The sequence below is a fragment of the Podospora bellae-mahoneyi genome, chromosome 5 (genome assembly GCF_035222275.1).
Source record: "Podospora bellae-mahoneyi strain CBS 112042 chromosome 5, whole genome shotgun sequence".
NCBI classification, from domain to species: Eukaryota; Fungi; Ascomycota; class Sordariomycetes; order Sordariales; family Podosporaceae; genus Podospora; species Podospora bellae-mahoneyi.
Genome location: NC_085884.1, coordinates 1,845,100 through 1,867,455, shown reverse-complemented (window position 1 = coordinate 1,867,455; position 22,356 = coordinate 1,845,100). Strand labels below are relative to the sequence as shown.

General features: G+C 52.8%; 12 protein-coding genes across 12 annotated transcripts; 5 read left to right on the top strand and 7 right to left on the bottom strand.

The window, feature by feature from the left end:
- Positions 1-52: 52 nt before the first annotated feature.
- APC11 (ubiquitin-protein ligase Anaphase Promoting Complex) lies at positions 53-813 on the bottom strand. Its single transcript, XM_062879747.1, has 4 exons — positions 590-813; positions 492-523; positions 367-430; positions 53-314 (listed from the first exon to the last, which is right to left on the bottom strand). The coding sequence occupies exons 1-4, from the start codon at positions 729-731 to the stop codon at positions 247-249; spliced, it is 306 nt and encodes a 101-aa protein (XP_062730910.1). The 5' UTR covers positions 732-813; the 3' UTR covers positions 53-246.
- On the top strand, positions 474-2,873 carry QC761_505190 (uncharacterized protein). Its single transcript, XM_062879746.1, has 2 exons — positions 474-2,311; positions 2,374-2,873. The coding sequence occupies exons 1-2, from the start codon at positions 1,338-1,340 to the stop codon at positions 2,438-2,440; spliced, it is 1,041 nt and encodes a 346-aa protein (XP_062730909.1). The 5' UTR covers positions 474-1,337; the 3' UTR covers positions 2,441-2,873.
- QC761_505180 (uncharacterized protein) lies at positions 2,852-5,946 on the bottom strand. The gene is made up of 3 exons (XM_062879745.1): positions 4,792-5,946; positions 4,209-4,733; positions 2,852-4,141 (listed from the first exon to the last, which is right to left on the bottom strand). Exons 1-3 carry the CDS (start codon positions 5,006-5,008, stop codon positions 2,949-2,951), a joined length of 1,935 nt encoding a protein of 644 aa, XP_062730908.1. The 5' UTR covers positions 5,009-5,946; the 3' UTR covers positions 2,852-2,948.
- A 388-nt stretch (positions 5,947-6,334) lies between these two features.
- QC761_505170 (uncharacterized protein) lies at positions 6,335-7,750 on the top strand (the record flags this gene model as incomplete). The annotated part of the gene is made up of 3 exons (XM_062879744.1): positions 6,335-6,388; positions 6,429-6,713; positions 6,784-7,750. 3 exons carry the CDS (start codon positions 6,335-6,337, stop codon positions 6,865-6,867), a joined length of 423 nt encoding a protein of 140 aa, XP_062730907.1. The 3' UTR covers positions 6,868-7,750.
- Positions 7,751-8,900: 1,150 nt separating this feature from the next.
- QC761_505160 (uncharacterized protein) lies at positions 8,901-10,190 on the bottom strand (the record flags this gene model as incomplete). The annotated part of the gene is made up of 3 exons (XM_062879743.1): positions 8,901-9,654; positions 9,723-10,034; positions 10,090-10,190. The coding sequence occupies 3 exons, from the start codon at positions 10,188-10,190 to the stop codon at positions 8,901-8,903; spliced, it is 1,167 nt and encodes a 388-aa protein (XP_062730906.1).
- A 365-nt stretch (positions 10,191-10,555) lies between these two features.
- Positions 10,556-12,412, top strand: JIP5 (WD repeat-containing protein jip5). The gene is made up of 2 exons (XM_062879742.1): positions 10,556-10,904; positions 10,988-12,412. The coding sequence occupies exons 1-2, from the start codon at positions 10,646-10,648 to the stop codon at positions 11,968-11,970; spliced, it is 1,242 nt and encodes a 413-aa protein (XP_062730905.1). The 5' UTR covers positions 10,556-10,645; the 3' UTR covers positions 11,971-12,412.
- On the bottom strand, positions 12,116-13,708 carry QC761_505140 (uncharacterized protein). Its single transcript, XM_062879741.1, has 5 exons — positions 13,473-13,708; positions 13,366-13,417; positions 12,784-13,311; positions 12,594-12,725; positions 12,116-12,534 (listed from the first exon to the last, which is right to left on the bottom strand). Exons 1-5 carry the CDS (start codon positions 13,657-13,659, stop codon positions 12,426-12,428), a joined length of 1,008 nt encoding a protein of 335 aa, XP_062730904.1. The 5' UTR covers positions 13,660-13,708; the 3' UTR covers positions 12,116-12,425.
- Positions 13,709-14,569: 861 nt separating this feature from the next.
- Positions 14,570-15,058, top strand: QC761_505130 (uncharacterized protein; the record flags this gene model as incomplete). The annotated part of the gene is made up of 1 exon (XM_062879740.1): positions 14,570-15,058. The coding sequence occupies one exon, from the start codon at positions 14,570-14,572 to the stop codon at positions 15,056-15,058; it is 489 nt and encodes a 162-aa protein (XP_062730903.1).
- A 163-nt stretch (positions 15,059-15,221) lies between these two features.
- Positions 15,222-16,325, bottom strand: QA4 (3-dehydroshikimate dehydratase; the record flags this gene model as incomplete). Its single annotated transcript, XM_062879739.1, has 1 exon — positions 15,222-16,325. The coding sequence occupies one exon, from the start codon at positions 16,323-16,325 to the stop codon at positions 15,222-15,224; it is 1,104 nt and encodes a 367-aa protein (XP_062730902.1).
- Positions 16,326-16,766: 441 nt separating this feature from the next.
- On the bottom strand, positions 16,767-17,144 carry QC761_0079210 (uncharacterized protein; the record flags this gene model as incomplete). Its single annotated transcript, XM_062872822.1, has 2 exons — positions 16,919-17,144; positions 16,767-16,870 (listed from the first exon to the last, which is right to left on the bottom strand). The coding sequence occupies exons 1-2, from the start codon at positions 17,064-17,066 to the stop codon at positions 16,767-16,769; spliced, it is 252 nt and encodes an 83-aa protein (XP_062730901.1). The 5' UTR covers positions 17,067-17,144.
- A 324-nt stretch (positions 17,145-17,468) lies between these two features.
- On the top strand, positions 17,469-19,664 carry QA3 (Quinate dehydrogenase). The gene is made up of 3 exons (XM_062879738.1): positions 17,469-18,215; positions 18,319-18,962; positions 19,020-19,664. The coding sequence occupies exons 1-3, from the start codon at positions 17,951-17,953 to the stop codon at positions 19,113-19,115; spliced, it is 1,005 nt and encodes a 334-aa protein (XP_062730900.1). The 5' UTR covers positions 17,469-17,950; the 3' UTR covers positions 19,116-19,664.
- On the bottom strand, positions 17,782-22,332 carry QC761_505100 (uncharacterized protein). The gene is made up of 2 exons (XM_062879737.1): positions 20,588-22,332; positions 17,782-20,528 (listed from the first exon to the last, which is right to left on the bottom strand). The coding sequence occupies exons 1-2, from the start codon at positions 21,904-21,906 to the stop codon at positions 19,544-19,546; spliced, it is 2,304 nt and encodes a 767-aa protein (XP_062730899.1). The 5' UTR covers positions 21,907-22,332; the 3' UTR covers positions 17,782-19,543.
- Between the last annotated feature and the right edge of the window lie 24 nt (positions 22,333-22,356).

Below are 22,356 nucleotides of genomic sequence, written 5' to 3'. Positions count from 1 at the left end.
GGGTACGAGCTGAAAACGGGGCGATGGACGGCCCACCCGCCCGCCTCGTCTGGGGGCAGCTGAAAAGAGTGTATTCTTGGGATGATAGGAGTTTATCAGCCTCACCCCGAAATGGATGTAAATATATGTTCATGTTGGCGGCGAGGAAGAAAGCATGAAAACCATATAGAAGTACTTCCTCTTAAACGCCGCCCAATGCAAAATGCCCCAAGGTAAAACTTAGCATGGCACCGACAAGTCGATAACCTACACACTGGCCAAAGCCTGTGCTGCATCCCTCATCGTCTGGTTCGTTTGGTCGGCCCATTCAAACCCTACCATGATGTTAGACAAATTGCTGCAAGAAAGGGTAACCTACGAGCTTACTCTGTCGGCACATCGGACATTGTCCCTTGGCTGAGTCTTGCTTCATCCACTCCAGAATGCAGTGCTGCAAGCCAATATCAGTACAGCCGCCGGCTCCATTCAGGAATGCTTCTCCATCTGCTCACCATGTGAAAGTTGTGTCCGCATTTTCCAGATACTTTGGGTCACACAGAAAGTCAACAAACGCCATTCCGCTGATAGCCACAGGCTGTGTGGAACTCACAAAGGATGCAGTCATCGCCGGGATATTTGCAGGCAGGGCATGTGTTGTCAAAGGGGTTCTGGCAGATACCGCAAAGATCATCTTCGGGAAGATCCCATCGCCATGTCGCGACCGCGTTCCACCTCTTGATCTTGACCTTCATCGCTGGCAGATTTCCGGCGAGTCTAACAATTCGGTGGTTTATAGGGTCGTTTTAGTTGTTGGTAGTCTCTGTTGGAGTATCTATAGAGTCTCTCATCCGATGTTGAGAGCGGGAGAGGTGCTGGCGCCGCCGTTATCAGTTCTCCCTGCAACGGCAGCCAAGTGTTAGTGGGTCATGGCGTAATTGGGCGCTTGCTGTGGCCCAAGCTCCTCGACCCTCCCCAGGAATTTCAAAAGTTTCCCTCTCCAAATCCCCGACCACCTCTTCCCCCCAAGCAGCTTTCAACGACAAAGAACCAAGTCCTGGACCCCGCATCTACGGAATCCTAGGGTCGTCACCACGCATCTCTCCCACTTGTCTTTCTCCAAGACAACGCCTGTCCTTGGAAACCAGTCGTCCCTCCTGGCCCCGTCACGGCTACGGTGCAGGGAATCCTAACAGTTTCTCGGGAACAGAAACGAGCCAAAAGCCCGGCATCGTTCGAGTGTTCAAGCAGCTGCTTGGCGCTCGCTTATCGTGCTCAAACATCTCCAACTACAAGCACAAATCTCCCCCTCCAGAGAACCAGACCAATCCTCCGCGACTGCACCAATTGACACTGCCACCATGGCTTCTCTCTTTATACTTCGCCCGTTACGGGTTTCGCTGCCTCGATCTGGCTCGCAGCAGCTTCGTCAGCCAGCCGCCAAAGCCGCGGGGGTGCGCCGATCTTTTTCCAGCTATCTTGTGACTCCCCAAGAACTTGCCGAAGCCCTCAAGAAGGCCCCTCCTTCGCCCATCTCGTCCGAGCCCCGCGTTATTCCTCTGTGTGCCTCGTGGTTTCTGCCAAACGACCCGGAAGGCCGGACAGGTATCGACGTCTTTCGAGAGAAGCGAATTCCAAAAGCCCGGTTCTTTGATCTGGACAAGGTGATCGACAAGCACAGCGAATACCCACACATGCTCCCAACCCCAAAAGGCTTCGCTGCGGCCATGAGCGAGCTGGGCATCCGGCACGAGGACACAGTGGTTGTATACGATAGCAAGGAGTTGGGAATATTCAGTGCGCCTCGAGTCGGCTGGACATTGAAGACGTTTGGCCACCCACGGGTGCATATTTTGAACAACTTCAGGTTATGGGTAGAACAGGGTCTGCCAACTGAGTCGGGGAATGTATGGACTGTCGAGTGCGGCACGTACCCCATCCCCGAAATGGACGAAGCGAAAGTGGCACACTTTGAGGATGTGCGAGAGGTAGCTCTTGATTACAACAAGGAGGGCGCTGAGGGCGTCCAAATTCTGGATGCAAGATCATATGGCCGTTGGTCCGGCAAGGACCCTGAGCCAAGACCGGGGCTTTCTTCGGGACACATGCCCGGCTCCATCAACATTCCCTTTGACGCTGTCTTGGATCACCAGACCAAGGCCTTCCTTCCTGTAGACAAGCTGAAGCAGGTTTTCAAGGAAAAGGGCGTTGACCCGACAAAACCCATCATCTCAAGTTGTGGCACGGGAGTGACAGCATGTGTGCTCGAGACGGCGCTCAACGAGGCCCAGTATGGCTCTCCAGAGACAAGGAAGGTCTACGACGGGAGCTGGACGTGAGTTTCTTGCCCGAGGTGTATTCGTTAATTGGTTGATGTTGCTAACTTTGACGTCGCAGGGAATGGGCCCAGAGAGTGAAGCCCTCGGATTCGCTGATTCGCACCGTGGAGCAACACAGCGAGTGATACAGCACTGCTATGACAGCAACCCCAACTTATATATCACTGCTCACTGGATTCCATATTTATTGTACATGATCAGTTATTCAAACCGACCAGGCGAGCTTCTGGCCTTTCCTCGCATTTCAACAAGACACACCTTTGTAAACACAAACGGAGCGAGGGCTGGTCTGTGTTCGCGGGGTAGTAGTCATCTACGCATTACAGATGTTACACAGATCAGGGGTGGCGGTGGTGGGCGGCGGCATTAACGGCGTTTGGGGGGGGTATGGAGACTGTACAACCGCAGGCATTTGGTACGCACCTAAGCAATATGATAACAGCAATGAATCCTAGCCTCACACGCTCTTGTTACCTTTGCGAATGTCCTAGAGAGTACTCTGTTGCAAAGTTGCCGTGTCAAGGTCTGCTGAAAGGCGGGGTTGGAAAACGACGGGCTGGTTTACGATCTATTCATTTCTATAGCTTGATGTACAAAAAATCTCCCTTCCCACTACTTTTACACAAGGACAACTTACGCAAGACCATACTCGGCCTTGATCATGTCAGCAAGCCTCTCACCGGCCGCATACATGGTCCCCAGAGGAGAACCAGCAGTCTGCATGGGCCAGAACGAAATGTCAGCGACTCTGAGACGCGAGACGCCGTAAACCTTCTGCTCGCTGTTGACAACACCGCCGAGGGACTTGGGCAACATGGCGGCAGTGCAGCACTGGTGAGCATTCGAGGGGTTGATCTGGCCACGCATAACCTCGATGATCTCCTCGTTAGTCGTGGCAGCGGCAAAAGGGGCGCCCTCGGCAGGGCCGAGAACCTGCATGTCAGGGGCGGCAAACAGCTCCCTGTTCTTGCGGAAGAGGGCAGTGTAGACGACAAAGTCGATAGGGTCGGTGGCTGTGCGGTGGTCAATGGCGGGGTTGACGAGAGGGTCGGTGGTGACAATCTCGACGGTGCCGCGACTGAGGGGCTTGAGATGGTAGACGAGCGCGTTGTCAGAGGTGCCCCAGTGAAGATTTCCAACGCCGACGTCGCCCCCAAACTGGTTGAGGATGGCCTCGCGCTGGACCCGGTAGCCGGCAAGAACGGTAGCATCGACATCAGCGGGCAGAGAGTCGGCAGGGTTGGCGGCGCGGGCGGCGGCGATGATGGCCTGGTAGTCGGAGGTTGCCTGCTTGAGGGAGAGTTGGCCGATGTTGGTGGAGAGAGAGCTGATGATGGTGTATGCACCCTTGCGCTCAGTATCGTAAAGAGCACGCTGCTCGGCATTGTAGGTGGCATTGGCCATAAGAGAACCCGAGTTGGGGGTGAGGTTGTTTGTAAAGGTGTAAGGGACGGTGAGAGTGGGCTGATCCTGGAGATTCTGGCCTACACCGGGCAGGTTGGAGACCATCTTGATGCCGAACTTGTCGAGGAGCTTCTTGGGGCCGATGCCAGAAAGCTGTAAGATCTTGGGAGTGTTGATGCCGCCGGCAGCAAGGATGACTTCCTTGGAGGTAAAGACGTTGGTGGCCGCCCCGCCGCTGGTAGGGAGATACTCCACGCCGATGGCCTTCTTGCAGCTAGGATCGAAAAGGACCTTGCCGACAATGTTGCCAGCGAGGATGTGGTAGTTAGGACGGGCTTGCTTGACCCTGTCATGGTGGTTGATCTTGGCGTAATTCCTGGTCATGGTATCCGCATCGAGTACTGACGGAATGGGGAAAATACCTGGGAAGACGGCGTTAGTTCACTTTTGGGTATGTTTTGCACCCAGACAACAGCTGAACGGACTTACCATTCTTGATTCCAGACAGAGGGTCATCGACGGGAGGAAGTCCCACCGACTGCGCGGCATTCCACCAGTTGGCGGCGCCGGGGAAATAGTAAGGAGGGTAGGTGTACTTGAGAGGGCCCGAGGTACCTCGAACAGCGGGGTTCCAAGTGATGTTGGCCTCCAGAGCATAAGCAGCATTGGGTGCTGTGAAGTTCTCGCTCTTCAGGAAGTAAGGCAGCATAGTGTTCCAGCTCATGCTCGAGCTCACTGAAGAGTTGCCGTAAAACGAAGAGTTGCCACGGCGCTGCATGAAACCCCAGGCGTCGTAATCGTCTGCGTCACCTCTCACATAGACCATGGCATTGATCGCACTTCCACCACCAAGGACCTGACCGCTGACTGTCCCGATCACTCTGTTGTTCAGAGCTGTCTGAGGGACGGTCAAGAGATTCGGCCAGAAATAATACCAAGGCGAGAATGAGCCAGGCACCTGGATACCCTCAAGACCGGGGTCGATGGGCCCAGCCTCAATGACGAGGACCTTGACTGTAAAGGTGATGTTAGAAGACCATAGCGAGACAAGACAGAAGTCCGGAAAACACACCATTCGGGTCCTCAGTCAGGCGGTCGGCAAGGGTCAGGCCAGCAATACCGCCACCCGCGATGATGAAATCATAGGTAGCGTTGTTGGCATTGAGCTGGCGACGGTTGATGATGGTAGCGAACTGAGGCAGCTTCTTGCTATACTCGGTAGGGGCAGCCAACGAAAAGGGCGCCAAGAGCAACACGGCTGCGACGACGTCGTTGCGGAGTAACCGCATGTTTACAACCAAAAATTGTGAGAAAAACAGATAAAGGAGTGACTGTGAATGGGCAAAGCTGTTTCAAAGGAGTGTGGGTGGTGTACAGACGGAAGGACTATCTCCAGCCTGCCTCGACACGGTGAACCGGGAATGGCACGCATTATGTATGCCACTCCAGTGTCACCTCTCGTGGAGCTGACCCCCAAGATAGGGGAAGGTCTTTACCAAATTAGGGGACCAAACAGTGGATTTTCCCACGATGATGGCATGGGGTGTATCAGTTTCGGCCGCCAATCTCGGTAGGTCAAGCCGAGCCTATCGGGAGGCTCGGGTGGTGGTGCGGGACCTAACCCCGGCAGCCGGTTGCCGGTTTGCGGTGTAGCACACCTTCGGGGGTCACATCGTGAACAAAAAAATAGGATTGCTGAGGTGCTTTGCTATGCATCTTGAGCCATTAAAGAACCTATTAAGTATCTCTTATCAGGGACATATCGATCATGTCTCCATACCTACCTGTTGTTTCGATGTCGGTCGGGCGCCTTGAGAGAGCAAGATGAAGTTGTGAGTGGTACCTTTCTGTCCACAACAGGGGTGGGTTCGGTGCATGTTCTTGGCAGGGCTAAACAGTCTTGGAAAACGTGGCAGAGTCTGGGGTACCCAACCATGTCGACAGTCGATGTGGAGATGGGGGTGGTGTGATGCACGCTCTGCCCTGGTACGTTGGGGGCTTGGCTGTTGATATTTCCAGATCATTCTGGGGTGGTTGTCAATTTTGATGTCAAAAGCTTCAAATGGGGTGGGCGTATTGGTTTGGTTACTGGAGACTGGCAATGATACTAGCATAGTTAGAACATGCGGCTCATTTGGAGTCCTCTGAACAATGGGCATATCAAACCAGTCTATTGGGACCAACGAAATCAATGACGGGCTGCTTGTGCACTCCGACCTTGCCTAAGTAGATAGATACCTAGAGAATTGTTGAATGGGTTTTCAAATGGTCAGCCCACTGGCTTCAGACTCGGAGAGACAGCCGTTGGATGATTATTAATTTGTTTTCAATTCCAAAGAAAGACACAGGACTGTTATGTTTTCATAAATGTCAGGATTACAGGTTTCATTGTGTGAAGGCGGGGGACGCTCAGTTGCTCCTGGCCCAGTATCTGCCACTCGTGCCTTTGTTCCTGCCAACTTAACTTCCTGGAACGTCATTTCTCCAACTTCAAATAGAGAGCTCAGTCGTGGCTAAGCTGTTAAGTAACTTTTATTCTCATTCTTCAAACGTTGACGCACCATCTCGCATCTTCATACCTCGCTTCTTTGAGTAGCAATCACTGATACTTTACAATGGGAGTATCGACCTTGGAAGCCGATTCCACACGCGCGGGAAAGATTAGAGCTGTGATATTCCCCCCGCAAGCAGTCAAATACTACAATCCAGTTGTGTTCGTGCACGGTGATCACCAAACTGGAGACATTTGGGTGGAAAGCTGATGGCGAGCCTGGATGGGCCTTCCATTTCTGCACGGCCGAATTTTTCACTTTTGTACTCTATCGCCCTTTCCATGCCTGCGGCTACCCAGAGCAACCAGCTGGCCATGAATCTTTTGGATGCGTCACCAAAACCCTGTCTAAAGACGAGCTTCAGAGATACTACACAGCTCCCCGGAGCCAATCACACGAAGTATATTGGCCTTCTGTACAGTCCCATTGCATGTGGGACGGGGTATGTATCTTCTCAGGTCCCAGAGAGCCCAATACCGGTCCATCAAAGCTGACCAACAATATGCTCACAGACTGGCGAACTAGGAGACCCGATATTTGAAAGGACCTACGCGCGTATGGTACCGGAGTACCTTGACCCACAGGAGCAGCAATAGAGTGGCGTCCGATCTCTGATGCGTTTCTTGGAGAAATTTCCAAGCCCGGCAATCCTAGTTGGTCATGGGAGCGGTGCAACAATCTCATGGCTAGCAACTGATCAGGCACCTCATCTGGTTGCTGCCATAGTTGCTATCGAGCCAACCAGTCCACCATTCACCAATGGATGGGTTTACGATGGTGGAAAGCAAATATTCAAGCCGCGTTTTCCGGATCCCCAGAGCCTCCCTTCCCATGCATTTGACCATACGGGCTATCCAACATACCTATGGGATTTGTCCCTCCGCCTCTCTTCCCAGTAGCTTTGAAGAGCTTCTTCAGGACGCTGCATATATCGATGAAGTTCCCAAACATGAAAGATTCCAGCCGATACCATTTGTCAGGTCGGTGGACCCACTCACGAGAACTGAGTGCTACCTCCAGGACGAAGCAAACGGCCCAGTTCGCAAGTTACCAAACCTCAAAGATATTCCACAATGCGTGGTCACAGCTGGCTCAAGTTTCCATACTGAATATTACTATGCCACCGTTGCTTTTCTTCGTCAGGCTGGCGTGCCTGTCTCGCACCTCAAGCTTCCTGAAGACTTCGGGCTCTATGGCAATGGTCATCTGCTCATGCTGGAACACAACAGCTTGGGCATTGCAAACTGGCTAATCAAATGGATTATCCAGTCCCTAGATCCCCCGACCAACGAATCCTGAGTTCCATACCAGGGTGGGATGGTGCTTGATTGTAGTAAGGCTTATGATGGGACAGAGGGCAGAGAAGATGACATTTTTATTGGCTTTGCTCCAAGAAAAATAGTTTAAGTAAGACATTGCACAGCGGAATCAATCATTCACTTCCGGGCTCGTGTGTCCGTCATACTGTTGCCAGCCCCGTATTTCCCGTACTCATCTTTCCAGTGTCTCGTGGCCTTATTATTGTTGAATGACTATAAATGATGATAGTGTCCGTGTTCTCATTCTTGCCTACAATTTTTACAAGTGCGGTGTTGGGTTTATGTGGGTGTGCAGGTGCTTCTTTTGTCAGAGACCTGTTGTCTTTCCAAACACAACATGCTCTGTTTATTGTATTTCATCCACTCTTTATGACTGTTGCTTTTTGCGTTTGCCGGTCTGTGCAACAGAGCACCTCGGTTCTTTTGAAATCACCCATTGCCATTATCTCACCCAAACTACAAACATTCAATACATCACCCATACAAGAACAGGTGAACCGCGACCTCGCAACCAGAAGCTGCCAAAAAAAGATGCGGTCACCTTCCGGATCTGCCTCCCGCTCTACTTCCATTGCTTTATCCACCTCTTCTTCCGACCATGAATCCGACCATAGCGGGATAGTTCGCTCTGTTGACATCCTCTCAGAGGACCCCTTCTTGGCCGTACGTTTTGATTTTCCCTCTCCTTATTTGATCTCTGCTAATTTGATCTCTGCTAATTTGAAAAATAAACGGCAGGATACTGTCGTTCGAGGCAGTTTGATGCCTGTTATTCCACCCGTGCCAAACTGGCCCAGAGATAACAACAACGAAGATCATGTGGAGCCCCCGTTGCCAATTCACCAGAATGAACATGTGAATTATCACACTTTCGACGCACACCGTGGTTCCGACCCGAGTACTGATGTCGAAGATCACGAGTACCAGGGAGATGAAGAGTCACAACATGTTGTGGATGGAGCCTCTGTGAATGGAAGCCGAGCGTTTAGCGGAAGGCAGGTTCACTGGGAAGAGAGGGTTAGCGTGGTTGTGCTGTGGATAGTTGCTCTGCCGCTGCTCTTGGCTGCGTTGTACATCTGCCTCGAGTTGTTACTGATGAGGAGAGGAATAGGGTCTGGCAAACCGGGTGGGAGTCATCGCTAATCTTAGCGATGATGAAACTGCATTGTCAAGACAGCTCTGAATAGATCAACGTACTTGTCATCCAGCGCGACATAATGCGCTTTTCTTGAGCAATTGGGTTTCAGAATAGTCTCATCAGCCAGAATGACAATCAGCATCCCCATTCTCATATCTTCAGGATACCGAACTTAAAGCTCATCCTTGATTTCCAATCGTTTATCCAGCTCCTCATTGACGGCCGCCAAGCGCTCGTAAACAGGCGCATCCTCTCCTAGGCCCCAAGCAAACACTCCTCCGAGTCTCTTCTTGTCCACGAGAACTGGAAGCTTCCTCTTGATGGCCTCGGCCGTGTCGAAGGTCCACCAAATATCCTCCTCTTCATCCCAGTAGTAATACCCTCCCTGTTTCTCATCATACCTCCCCTTGCCGATCGCCCTTGTAAAGGAATTTGCCACATCCTCAGGCACAGCATCGTGCCATGAAAATGCCCCCGCCTGTCCAAGATCCGCGCCGGTTGACGGATCCTCAAGAAGGACGGTAGGACACCCAATCGGATCATGCAGACACTTTTCGTGTAGGGTGCGGAAATACTTCACGTAAAACCCAAAGCCCAGGTTGAGCTCCTGGGGTGCGGCTCCGGCTGCGATGTAGGCGTCGAGAGCCTCGAGACTGAGGTCTATGCCGGTGTGGTGCTTCGTCACGGTGTCACGACGGTTCATCAGATCATAAGTCATGACATTGAGGAAGTCAAGGTGCCTCATGATTCTAGGGACGGTTTCTCTGGTGAAAGCAAGCATGTCGCGTTCGAGGCCCGGTACAGCTGCCGAGATGATGACGTTTGGTCCCAAGGCAGCTCGCAATTCGGCAAGGAGAAGGGGATAGGCCTGAATTTCCCAGGATTTCGATGTGTTGGGAACCTGTTTGTAATCTTCACCGTTGCCTCTGTAGACATTGGTTGCAGTGTCAGACGAACTTGAGTCCAACTGTGTAATGATGGGACTAAGGCTTGCCCTGGATATTCCCAATCGATATCGACACCATCAGCCCCAGTCGCCCTCACCATGCTTGCCACATTCTCAGCAAATGTTTTCCGTGTCTCGTCTGAGAGAGCGGCCACTGAAAAGCCGATGGTATCGCCCCAACCGCCAATTGCGATCAGCACCTTTGCCTCCTTGGGGAATTTCTTCCTGACATCTTCCACTGTGGTCCACAAGGACCAATCCATCCGGCCCGGCTCGTTGAAGACCCCGGGACTCATGAAGGCAACAGCAACATGGGTAACGTGCTTTAATTGATCGATTGGAGGCGTGACTGGATGCTGACTGATCAAACGATTAGTTGGTTGATAGAGTCTAGGTTGTCAATGGGGGGACATACCCGGTGTAGTACATGATGCATCTCAAAGGCCGCTTGGCTGTCAAATTCAGTGCCATTGCGAAAGATAGGCAACACAAGAAAATGTACCAGCTGGTTTTCATTTTGCCCACGTTCATTCTCAGTTCTGGAATTGGAGTTGGCGACTGGGATGGAAGGTGATATTGAGAGGAACGAGGCAGGTGTTGTATTGGGGAAGATACTACATTGCTAGCTAGAGGTAGGTTATCTTTCCCATATATGCTTCATGTGCCGCATGGGACAGCAGCTACTGGTCGTTGGATGAGAGGCGGAAAGGCAAAGAGGGAAACTTGTTCCAGGACAGCAGTGACGAAATCAACAGCCCCCCTCCTCATGCCGCAAACTGGTCTGTGCTTGCTTTGGACCCCCACTGAACCCCAGACTCCACACAGAATGCCAAGCCAGCGTTTACTAAAGCCACCCCCGGAGCTCCAAATTTTTCGCGATTGGCTGCTTCAAAAAGGTCGCGATGGCATCCAAGTTCCGCATTGTTTTTGCGACTGTGAAGATCACACCTTAGCACATTATCTCCCATACCATGTTGGAAAACCTCTGCACTCTTCCGCTCTCAGCGGATCTGTTTACTCAGGTCTTGCACCCGTCCGAGCCGCTGCTCACAGTCGGCCTGGCCAGCGGCAAAGTTGAGACCTTTCGCCTGCCGAACGATGACGACGAGGAGGATGAAAGCGGCCGCCGGAGCAGCACCAGCAGCGGACGCGGTATGATTAAGAGTATCTGGAGCACCCGCCGCCACAAGGGCAGCTGCCGGCATCTCGCATACAGCCATGATGGGTCAGGTCAGTTTCCTCTTACTTCAGCCAGTCGAACTTTGCCTCTGTGTTTTTGGTTCAAGACTGACTGTTTTCTTCGTTGCGACCAGCCATGTACTCTGCCGGCACCGACTCCGTGGTCAAGCACTTCTCCCCCGAGACCGGCAATGTCATCTCCAAGATTGGCCTCCCTCCCCGCAACAGCGCGACAAGCACGACCGATTGCCCTGCCATCCTCCATGTCCTGTCGCCTCAGACCCTCCTTCTCGGTACTGACTCTGGCGGCCTTTACATCTTCGACTTGCGCGAAAACGGTAGCCTGAATCCTAAGCCAGTGCGAAAGCATGTGCCGCACGCCGATTACATCTCCAGCATTACTCCTTTGCCTGCCTCGGCTGAGAGCACCTCTGGGTTTCCCAAACAGTGGGTCTCCACCGGAGGCACCACGCTCGCCGTCACCGACCTTAGGCACGGAATTGTCGCGACTTCAGAAGACCAAGAAGACGAACTGCTCTGCTCCACCATCATCCCGACCGGTCTTGGGCCTAAGAAGATGCGTAGCAATGCTGTGGTGGCAGTTGGCACCGGTAATGGAATCTTGACGCTGTGGGATCGCGGTGCCTGGGACGATCAGCAAGAGCGTATCAACGTTTCTGGTGGCCGGACTAAAAAGGACGGCGAGAGTTTGGATGCCATTGTTCGCGTTCCCGACGAGCTTGGCTGGGGCAAAAAGGTCATCGTTGGTGTTGGTGATGGTAGCCTGAGCATTGTCGACCTCAAGAGACGCGAGGTGCAGTTTGTGCTCAAACACGATGAGGTCGAGGGGGTCTCTGCCTTGACCTTTGACTACCAGAACAGGCTTATTAGTGGCGGCGGCAGAACGGTCAAGGTTTGGGCTGAATCTGGAGACGACGACCTTGACGAAGAGGAAGAGGAGGAGGCGGAAGCCACTGGCTTCAAGAGACCGGCCCGGAGCGATTCTGACTCTGACGATGACAGTGAGGACGAACGCCCGCAAAAATCATCCAACAAGAAGCAGAAAAAGGGAAAGGGTAACCAGGCGAGGAGTGTGGCTTTCCCGGGCTTAGACTGATGGACAACTACTTGAGGTAGTTTGTATGATCAGGGAAACCAACAAGGACTGGCCATTTTACTACCAGAGCTGCGCCAGAGACTGACACATTGTTACAGGAGCTGCCGTTAACTTTTGGACAGGGTGCACTCCCTCGAGCTCTTTTGTCTCGAACTTGGATTTGAGTGGTCCGCCAATGGTCAGTAAGCCGAAGGGCGGCCTGGGTTGCACTCCGTGGTGCTCTGGCACCAAATGCTCCCAATGAAACCGATATGAAAAAGGTGGGCGTGGGCTTCATAGCGTAGTTTCTTCACTCCCTCCACATGTTCGACTCCCACGTAGGATAAGAACCAGGTCTGGGACCAAACCTGGTCGAGGTTGTTGGTGCACCTCAGCATCAGAGATAAATACCACTCAGCCCATCTATATTTGTGGCAATAATTATAGTTTCGTGTTTACGATATCTACTGCCAGGTTCAGGCTCCCGGCCTTGCATACTCCAATGCTTTCACACGTCGCCATACTTCTCGAACAGTCCGTTCCTGTCCCTCCCTCCCCGTCTCGGTCTTGCTTGGCCCTGCTGGCCTGTGTTGTGTTAGCTTGTCGGAATGCCAAAGGACAAAAGTTCAGGTGTGATTGCATACCGTATAGCAAGATACAGTCTGCTTCCCAGCTTCACTTCCTGTATTTCTGCCGTCTCTATATCCTTGGGTGGGTTGGCGCTCGTGACTAGCCCACCAGCTTCCTGGAGGATAGCAACACCGGCCGCCACATCCCTTGTCCATGCTGTCAGCGCCCAGGTTCAACTACACAAGTCTTGGAACAGAAACTTACCACTCCCAGCATCCGCCCTCCCACCAGATATCGAACGCCCCCATGGCCGTGTAGGCGAGGTCCATGGTTGCGCTCCCTAGACTCCTGATGCCGTGCACCATGCCACCCTTTCCTCCTCTTCCTCCCACTTCCGTTGCCATGTTCACAAAACTTTCCACCTTTCTGTAGAGGTTGCCGTCGGGTCTGTCTTTTCTGTCTTTGCCCCATTCGCACGAGAAAACACAGCCACTTGGAGCGTCCGCTGGCATAGGTGGTATTGGGTTCCTAATCAGGGGAAGCTGCTGGGTTTCGTTAAGCCAAGCACCTCTGCCCCGGCAAGAGGTAAAAAGCTGGTTAAGGAATGGCGCATAGACTACGCCAATGGTGGGCCTACCGGCGACGACGAAGCCGATAGAGACGCAAAACATGGGGAAGAGGTGCGTATAGTTGACCGTTCCATCTAGTGGGTCGACACACCAGCTGGGTGTGGTTTCGGAGACCAGGTAGGAGCGGGACGCGCCTTTGGAGTATGTCTCTTCGCCGATAAACCTGCCAGCAGAACGTTAGATGCCTCAGGCAAACGGAATGGCTCTGTGAACATACTTGTGGTGGGGGTATTTCGCCTCAATGGAGGATTTGATGAAGGCTTCAACATCTGATGAGGTCAGTTCTGTGCTCATGGACTGCCTAGCTCACCAAAACACACACACCTTCGTCTGTCTTGGTTACGATATCTACCGAACTATCCTTCTCCTCAACCTTCAAATCGGCTGTTTGAGTGCCAGTAAATCTCAGCTGGGCAGCCTCGAGAAGCATTTTGCCTGCATCTTTGCCAAGCTGGACAGCAAAAGTGTAAATCTCATCGAGCTCCTGCTCGGTGAGCATTACCGGCGTCATGTTGAATTGTCTGTCTTGTTTTTTTCTGAAGCGAGGTCCAGAGAATGCAAAACAGAAACAAGTCGAGGAAGAATCCTACAGTCACAACGGCGCAAAACACTTCAGAGCAGCAACTGGGCCCTCCTGTACAGATTCCGCCCCATCGAACGTGAACCGCATCAAGCCGAGAAGAATATCCACAGTCCCCCATGCTGTGACCGTACTTTCTGATCGGTCAAGGGGTTCCAAAGTGGAAGACCCCTGTAGCTTCCCCGGATTTTGAAACGGGGCCTACACTACCTATTCTCCATTTCTTGCCTGTGTATGTATGCAGCCCAATACCCCGATATATTACCCCGCGAGTTGATCTGCTTTCCAGAGATCTGGATAACGCTCCTCGGTGATAGACAGTGGAATGAATTCCGCACTGGTCTCCCGCTGTCTGAGCCGAAGTGGTGGCCACAAGGGTTCCGCGGGGGTAATTGTCGGATAACTGTTTACCCGTCAGCTGTGGATCCTCCATCGTTGGCTTGGATCGAGTTTACACTCCTCATGCTGACGACCTCACACCTGGGGGAGAATCATTAGCCAGTATTACAGTTTGTATTTCCGTGAACCAACGGCAAAGCGCTTGCGAGTGTGTTGTGTACCGGTAGTCTCAGCACGGAGACAGGAAGAGCCCGCACTCCTCCGGACCGTTGCTGGAGCATTGGGAAAAGACATCAGCAGGCTCGCAAAGATGAGATACGGTAATTGGGTCGGTACATGCTCGTAAAATATATATGAAGTTACCTCTGGTGTCATAAATGCCTTGTCTGGCGGCAACCCTGGACGTCTTTACTGCCCGAACTCTATCTTTCTCCTGAACCCCTGAATTGGCTTTGAACCAAGTACATCATCATCACAAACCGCCAGCCGCACATAAATCACCATGTCACGTCGCATCCTGCTCATCAACGGCCCCAACTTGAATCTCTTGGGTAAACGAGAACCTCATATTTACGGCTCAATCACCCTCGAAGATATTGAAACTCAAGCACGCCAACAAGCCCACGAACTGAGCGTCGAGATTGACACATTCCAGTCTAATCACGAGGGCGCCATCGTTGACCGCATTCAAGAGACTGCAGGTTGGGGACCAAACGTGCGAGAAACCGACACACCGGGAAAGAGAGTGTCTGCCATCATCATCAATGCAGGGGCTCTGACACATACAAGTGTAGCTGTTCGTGATGCGCTCGCAGCGGTGGCGATCCCTTTTGTTGAACTTCATGTATCTAATGTCCACGCAAGAGAGACTTTCCGGGCGCATAGCTACTTGAGTGACAAAGCCGTGGCTGTAATTTGTGGGATGGGAGCATACGGATACAGTGCTGCGATAGAGTTTGCGGCGAAATACCTGAAGATCGAGGGAGAATAAGGCGTTTATGTGTCGGGTAGGAGGGCGGAAGAGAACTGCTCAGAGATAATGGAACAAAACTTTTCTGTGTATAGATTCACGTTTGAAACCGTCTTTGTCTACTCCAGCAGATCGCCACCTCTCCAAACCCAAAACGCCGGTAGATGCTATTCTAAAACACTAGTTACAAAGCCGCCGACAGCGACAGCATCCTGATGGGCTGCTGTGTGGCTTGTTGTTGTGTTGGTGAATCAACAGTGATCTTCATGTCCCTCACCAGCTTTGCCCACGACAAGGCCCCTCTCGTGGCCAGCTCCTCGGGCACCCCAAAGCCTGTGTCCGACATTCTTCTGTTGAAGAGCTCCAGACTGACCCAACCCTCGAATCCGAGCCCGTTGAAGAAGGCCCAGGCAATCTCCTTGACGGGCAAATACGCCCCTCTGTCCTTCTCCCCGTAGAATAACCTGCAGTTCCTTGACCAGCTCATCCTCGCCGGCTGCTCCGGGTCATAAAACCGATGACCCGGCACCAGCGGCTTCTTCAACTTCTCAGCGTCCACAACCTGCACATAAAAGACCTTGCTGACATCGACCCTTTCAACGAGCCGCGCAATCGACTTCCGTATCGCTTCCTCCGCGTTGGGGGTGCGGCCAGAGGCAACCGTCGGATCAGCATATACCCGCCCCGCAATGTTGAAAGTGTCCAGGCACACGCCAAAGTTGGGCCTGTTCACCCTCTGCACCACCTCCCAGCTACGCTCCCAAGTGTCGACACGAGTGCTCCAGCACAGAGCCTCGTAGACAAAGCGGATGGGTGGGTTAGCCTGCAGGCCCATCTCGGCCACTTCTTGAAGGTCCGAGACGATGAGCGAAATGTCCTCAGTTACTTCCTCGGCGGGGAGAAAGTTGGCGGGGATTTGGATAATGTCTGTGTCAAGCTCGTGGGCGAGCTCGATCCAGAACTCGAGCTGCTCCAGACGGCGCTCGTGCTCCTCGCGGTCGAGTAGGCCGTCGTACTGGCTGAAGGGCTGGAGGCAGACGATTTCAATGTTTCTGACTTGGCACATGCGGAGGATTTGACGGGCAGCCGCGAGCTGGGCTGCTGGGGACGGGCCACACGGGGAAGGGGTCTCTCCGGAGAGACGATAGGCTACATCAGCCAAGTCCTCGTGGAAGAGCTCTAGGCCTTGATAGCCATATTTCCGGGCCATATCGAGCTTAGTGGTGAAGGAGTGGCCGGCATAACACCGGCCAAGTGACATGGAAGTGATGGCGAGTTTGGAAGGCATCCTGTCAGGCTGCTTTGATGATATCTGATAGGGGGGTGATGTCAACAATTGTGATGGTTTGAGTGCTGGTGTAGTAGGTAGAAGACGAATATATAGACAATATCTGAGACAGAAAATTAAGATGTCATGACTGAAATGGACAGGAGCGGTGGAGGAAGAGAACAAGGGAGATGAGGAGCGTATTAATACCCCTCATGGAAGAAACAGGAGGGGATAAAAATATGGGCCTTGGCCCTCTCTGATGACGCTGCCCCATCGAGCCCGAGTTTTCACATCATGTCGACTTCAGATGAGCCCATTGAGGTCCTAGTCAAAATAAGGAATGCGATAAGGGGCTAACTTGCGTGGCAGGTCCATTCCGTCCGTGTCCTACCTGTTGAATCAGAAAACTTTTTCTCTCGGGAAGACTCCCCGGGGTTTCTTTTGCGAATCTTGTTTGTCTCACGTCGAGTGCTCGATCCCGGCAGAGGCTACCGCGAGACATGGAGTCAGGCTGCACGGTGAGTGACGGGCGTGATGTGCCGAGTGCAGATCACGACACAGCGCTGTCAACTGTCAACTTGTCAAGTCAAGGTGGTGGAAAAGCAACTGACGGGCAAAGTGCAGGAGGAGGTGAGAATCACATCCACGGCAGCCTGGCCGGGGGCGTTCAGCGGTGTACAGAGTGGCTAGGATGGCACAGTGCTGGGAGATACGTGTAATCCCTCCCGTTTGTGTGAGCAGCGAGCAGGCATTGTGCATGCCGCAGAAGCAAAGGCCCAGGTTGGCGTCCGGGCCGAAGATAAGCGAGAAGTAGCGGAATGCCGGAGCTCGTCCGCGTTGAGGCCCTGGTGATAGGGAAGATGGATAATGCTTCTTCCCGCTCCAGGCCGTTCACAAACAGAGCGTGTGAGCGCCCGGTGTTGAATCATTGAGCAGCAAACCACTGCCCCGTAGATGCTCGTGTGAATTCCCGGAGTCACAAGCACTTACAAGCTGGACCCGGCCAATGGGAACGAACCGACGTCAAGTGTGGAATCTGCGGGGCTAGACGATAGTTGGCCACTCCTAACGAAGGGATAAATCTTTACGCTGCCTGGCCTTTGGATGAAAATGCACCGCTCATGCTCAGATGCATTTTCTTGTGCCACCCACCTTGCACCACCACGACCACCATCTCATTGCCAATTGCCGCAAGGTAGGGAATCGACTTTCCACCATCCTGGGTCGTTGCCCACCACTACCCCCAGTGTGCTCCACCGATCGCGGAGACAAGAACACATACCGGTATGGCTGTGGTTGTTATGCAGGATGCTAAGCCCAGAACCCGAAGGCTTCATCAAGACTCTGGGGTAAATGTCGTTCCGTGATTGTAGATCCCACCGTCGTAGCTCACTCCCTATCTATCCAAGGCGTATCCTCTTGATAAGTACCTCAACACCAAGTCCATTTCTATCTTTATCTTGAGTAAACTCACGCCCGTGTCACCGTCTCCTCCTCTTACTGAGCCTACGACCGAACCGCTGCTCTTACGCCGCCTCCAAGTATCCAATCACACATTGAGCTTCTGGAACGACTTTGCATTGCGCCTGCATACCGCCTCTTTCCGAGCCTAGTGTAACGCAAGGCAGGGCCGCATTATCAAGATGACAACCACAACCACAACCACAGTAACCATCACACCACCGCTGTTGCAGCAACAGGCCCCAGCTCTCCAACTGTCCTTCGACCCCCGTATTCAAAATCTCACCAAACATGGCTTCCTCTTCGGCAAAAAGCTGGCAGCATCTATGTCCCCGCTGCTTCACGATGTAGTCTACCAGGGTCTCGGCCTGAACTGGGGCCAGTTGCGTCTCGATTCGGACGACATGGACTTGTTCCTGAACCTTGTCCGAGACCCAAAGTTCTACGGTTCGTCATCCCAATCATGATCAGCACCTGGCCCGCACTTTCCGTGCCACCCACCGATCCCAGACCCCATCGTCCCATCTCACTGACGCCCCTTATCTCCCAGGCGCATCGGTAACCATGCCAAACAAGGTGGCTATCATCCCTCACCTCGACTACCTCACACCCGAGTGCCGTGACGTCGGTGCCTGCAACACTCTTTTCCTCCGTGATGACCCCAACACCCCGGGCCGTCGTCTCCTGTGCGGAGCTAACACCGACGTGATCGGTGTTCGCGAGTCCTTTGTCCAAAACGTTCCCAATGCCGATGTGTATGAGAACCGCCCCGCCCTGGTTGTCGGTGGAGGTGGCGCTGCCAGATCGGCCGTGTATGCTCTGCACAAGTATCTCCAAGCCACCAAGATCTACCTCGTCAACCGAGACCCCAGTGAAGTTGAGGCCGTCATGAAAGAGTGCAAAGAACGCGGGTATGGTGATAAGTTGGTATATGTCGAGAGTGTGGAACAAGCCGAGCGGCTCGAGGGCCCTGGAGCGATCGTGGCGTGTATCCCTGATTTCGCCCCCGTAACGGAGAGTGAGAAGACGGTGAGGAAGATCATTGAGGTGATGCTGGGGAAGGACCATAAGGGGGCAATGTTGGAGATGTGTTACAACCCAAGTCCTTTTACTGCGCTTGGCGCCATCGCGGAGAAAAAAGGATGGCAGGTTATTTTGGGAACAGAGGCCATGATCTGGCAAGGGATTGAGCAGGTAGGACTGTCCCGCTCCGTACTGATGTTTTCGTTTTGGCTGACGCAAGTGAACCAGGATAAATATTGGACTGGTCTTGACGCCAGCGAGCTTCCTGTTGCTCAGGTCAAGGAGGCTATTGCTGCCAGGCTAGCGGAGCTGTCGAATGCGTAGGCTGAAGCCTATTGTATGATGATAAGATTATGCGTTGTTAAAAATAACAGGCAGGCATGGTATTGTATATAAGATTTGGTTTCATTGTATCTAGCTATCATTCAGACTTTGTTGTGATCTCAATTGGGCCCAGGCGGATGCAGTTCTCAACGGCGACGTGTTGTATGGTGATATTTATGGGCCCGCTCTGGCTTGGACGAGTTGTCTTCCTGGACCACCGTGCATGGTTTTTGAATTCACGAAGCCTTGCATCCGGGCATTGGGGAGTGGCGAGTGAAATAAGTGACCAAGAGGAATCAAGTGGTCCCGTGGAGTCTAGTGTAGATGGCGTTCATATGAGCCCTACTTTAGAATTTCTGAATGAGCTTAAGATCCTCAATGGGACTGCTCGTTCTTATTCCCCTCAACCCCTCGTTTGCGATCCAAGTTTATTCATATCCGTCGAATCTGTTTCTGAACACCTCCGAAGTGTCGCATCCAGGCCCATATCCCAGATTGATCATAAACTGAGGGTCAACCTCGATGGAATCAGTGCAGTCGGTGGCGGCCATATCATCCAGAAGAGCATCGTAGTCAGGACCACCAAAGCCCAATGAAACATGGGAATGATGCATGCCCATGCCGACGTTTGGTACACCATAAGCCATGACTGACCCAAAACCCCCCTGCAGGTTTCCGGTGGCAGAGGGATGCTGGAATTGTTGGTCGTAAGCATTGCTCATTCTTCGGCCATCCCCATATAGACTCGGAGTTGAGGCTGGCAATGGGGCTAAGCTTGAGCCTGAAATCATCGAGGCGAGTGAAGAAGGAGCTTTGGCTGTGTGGTCACGTCCTATAATCGATTGGTGAATGGGAACTGGAATGAAATGGGCTCCGGGCATATTTGAAACGTTGGTTGACCGACAGGCTGAGTACCGCAGTGCAAGCTCCACTAATCGCTCTCTGTCCCGTTCTCCGAAACCTGCCAGAAAATCTTCATTTGCCATGGAACGGAGGCTTGTGAGTAGAAAAGGAGGCATGGTGCCAGCGTGGAAACTGTTCCCATAATGCTCAAGAGTCTCTGTCAGCATCGAGACCAGAGATTCGGTGCCAGTTCTGGAATTGCGCAGCATGGCCCAAAGATATAAAATCCGGATAATGTAGGCGGTTGGAACCGAGGAAGGCTGGCAGGCTTCGGATAGAATGAAGTCCCTAAATGGCGTCTCGGATTCGATAACATGTTGCAACTGCGCACTGAAGGAAGATTTCTGGTGCTCTGAGAAAACCCCCCGTCTTTCTGCCAGCACCCTTTGAGATACCACAAGAAGGATTGCATATAGTTGGTTGAACGTAGTGACGCAAAAGGCAGGATTCCGTGATGACCGGAAATCGACCGACTTGCTCCCAAAGTCTTCACATGGCGACCATGGCTCCCTGCATCCAGAAATGTTAGCCGATCCATCCAGGACTCTTCTGCTGGGATGTCAACTCACCACTGGTCCAGCCCACTTTCTGGTATGGAAGGAAATCTGGCAAGATCCTCGGCTCGCAAGTGAGGCAGTTGCTTGTATGCGATAGACAAAGTAGTCTCTAACATGAAACATGACATCAGTGCTGCCTCGATGTTGGTAGTGTTTCCAGCCGACGGTGCCTCGCTCGAGTGCAGGTTCAATAGAATCCTGATGGCGAACCCAAGTAACAGCGATGCATCAGTGCGATTTTCTCGGGCCATGTTGACAAGGCTTAGAAGCAAAAGTGCTCGGGCATGGTTGATCTGAAAATTTTTGCATTCTGAGGGGATCAGCCCGCGGGCCGTATTGTAGATCTGATGATGTGAAAGGGTGGTGTTCCCAGCCTCACCAGCAAGAGACTGTGAACTCGTAGTACTTTGAAAGGATGCCAGTGCGAGGACACTCCAGAGCTCAGCATGCGCCGCCGAAGAGGGGTCTGTTGAAACCAGCAAAAGACCTTCTTTTGTGTAGCGATACGAGGTTTGAAACAATGCTTGCTTCTCGAGAATGGGGAGCCAGCAATGTGTATACGAAAAATAGATGTCCAATAATCGCCAATGCTCCGGAGGTAACTGAGTTCGAGTGGATATGGGCGTGTTGGATGATGGTCCGGATGAGTAATTCTGCAACATTGTTCGTGGACTTTGGGTGTCTGGTAATGTATGTTCCGGGGTGATTGCCAAGTGAGGGCCTGCTGCAGAGTCGCGAGTTGGCAGGTCTGGCGGCTCCGGAGCAATATTCTTGCCTGTGTCTACCGAGCTATCCGTGTTGTTTGCGTTTGCGTCTACTGAGGGAGATCGCCCATCCAAATCAAGGACAGGCGTGACGCCGCCAGAAAGGAGCCGTTCTATTTCCTTGTGTACTCGGCTTCTCCCCCATTTCTTGTGAAGGCGAGTTGCTGCGGTGCCGTCCTTGCCCGTCATAACTGCTTGCGCCTGGCTGCCCTCCTGAGCCAGAGCATTGCCCAGGGCGTCCTCCGCGCCGGCAATGTTCTCCATTATCCATCCAAGAGTGAGCTCAAGTGTGCGTATATAGCCTGTCTGAACACCCCTTTTCTTTGGACTGACATTGTAGGTACAGGACCTCGTCTGGGAGATACAAGGGAAGCATTGTGGCTGGACCCCATCACACTTTTCCCTTGCTGCTCGACACTGGTCACAAGCTCTCGACACTCTCTGACGCTTGACTGATACAGGTACGGCTTGATGACCGGCGGCTTGTTGAAGGGATGCCGGGTCCGGAGTAGCTGGTGCGAGGCTGCTCAGACCTTCGGTCTCCTTGATATTTCGTTTGGGGCCCATGGCATGGCCAGGTGTGATGGTGATAGTACAGTTGCACAGCGATTGCTGTCTAAATGGCCGTCAACGCACCATATCCACTACTCGATGTTGCGTCAAAGACTTTAGCTACCAAAACTCCCGAGTCCAGGAAAGCGGCGGCGGCGGCAGTTCATCAAGACTTGACAAGCCACCCACCGAACATAACGGTGCTACTGGGCCCGTATCGGCTTTGCCGTCCCCCGGTGTGTGCGGGGAATGTTAAGCTGAGTGTGCGGAGAAGCGACTTCTTCTGGGTGAGGCCGGCGAGGAGAGACAAGGATACGCGCTGAAGCGATGAAGACGACTGGAACTCGGCAGCAATGCACCCTCACGCCCCGGCAGCTGAGTGCAATTGCATTGATGTGTGAGTCTGTGTTGTGGATAGGGTGAAGTGGAAGCCCACTTCGATATCCGGGGAAATGGATTTGATGG

Bases quoted from the DNA above. Each gene is read 5' to 3' on its own strand.
- APC11 (XM_062879747.1), bottom strand. From the start codon at position 731: ATGAAGGTCAAGATCAAGAGGTGGAACGCGGTCGCGACATGGCGATGG. The intron at 431-491 runs GTGAGCAGATGG...ATTGGCTTGCAG, and splicing joins GCGGACACAACTTTCACATG to CACTGCATTCTGGAGTGGAT. The intron at 315-366 runs GTAAGCTCGTAG...ACATCATGGTAG, and splicing joins ATGTCCGATGTGCCGACAGA to GGTTTGAATGGGCCGACCAA.
- QC761_505190 (XM_062879746.1), top strand. From the start codon at position 1,338: ATGGCTTCTCTCTTTATACTTCGCCCGTTACGGGTTTCGCTGCCTCGA. The intron at 2,312-2,373 runs GTGAGTTTCTTG...TTGACGTCGCAG, and splicing joins GTCTACGACGGGAGCTGGAC to GGAATGGGCCCAGAGAGTGA.
- QC761_505180 (XM_062879745.1), bottom strand. From the start codon at position 5,008: ATGCGGTTACTCCGCAACGACGTCGTCGCAGCCGTGTTGCTCTTGGCG. The intron at 4,734-4,791 runs GTGTGTTTTCCG...TCACCTTTACAG, and splicing joins CCTGACTGAGGACCCGAATG to TCAAGGTCCTCGTCATTGAG. The intron at 4,142-4,208 runs GTAAGTCCGTTC...CCGTCTTCCCAG, and splicing joins TCTGTCTGGAATCAAGAATG to GTATTTTCCCCATTCCGTCA.
- JIP5 (XM_062879742.1), top strand. From the start codon at position 10,646: ATGTTGGAAAACCTCTGCACTCTTCCGCTCTCAGCGGATCTGTTTACT. The intron at 10,905-10,987 runs GTCAGTTTCCTC...CGTTGCGACCAG, and splicing joins ATACAGCCATGATGGGTCAG to CCATGTACTCTGCCGGCACC.
- QC761_505140 (XM_062879741.1), bottom strand. From the start codon at position 13,659: ATGACGCCGGTAATGCTCACCGAGCAGGAGCTCGATGAGATTTACACT. The intron at 13,418-13,472 runs GTGTGTGTGTTT...TGACCTCATCAG, and splicing joins CGTAACCAAGACAGACGAAG to ATGTTGAAGCCTTCATCAAA. The intron at 13,312-13,365 runs GTATGTTCACAG...TTCTGCTGGCAG, and splicing joins GCGAAATACCCCCACCACAA to GTTTATCGGCGAAGAGACAT.
- QA3 (XM_062879738.1), top strand. From the start codon at position 17,951: ATGACAACCACAACCACAACCACAGTAACCATCACACCACCGCTGTTG. The intron at 18,216-18,318 runs GTTCGTCATCCC...CTTATCTCCCAG, and splicing joins CCGAGACCCAAAGTTCTACG to GCGCATCGGTAACCATGCCA. The intron at 18,963-19,019 runs GTAGGACTGTCC...CAAGTGAACCAG, and splicing joins TCTGGCAAGGGATTGAGCAG to GATAAATATTGGACTGGTCT.
- QC761_505100 (XM_062879737.1), bottom strand. From the start codon at position 21,906: ATGGGCCCCAAACGAAATATCAAGGAGACCGAAGGTCTGAGCAGCCTC. The intron at 20,529-20,587 runs GTGAGTTGACAT...TTCTGGATGCAG, and splicing joins GAAAGTGGGCTGGACCAGTG to GGAGCCATGGTCGCCATGTG.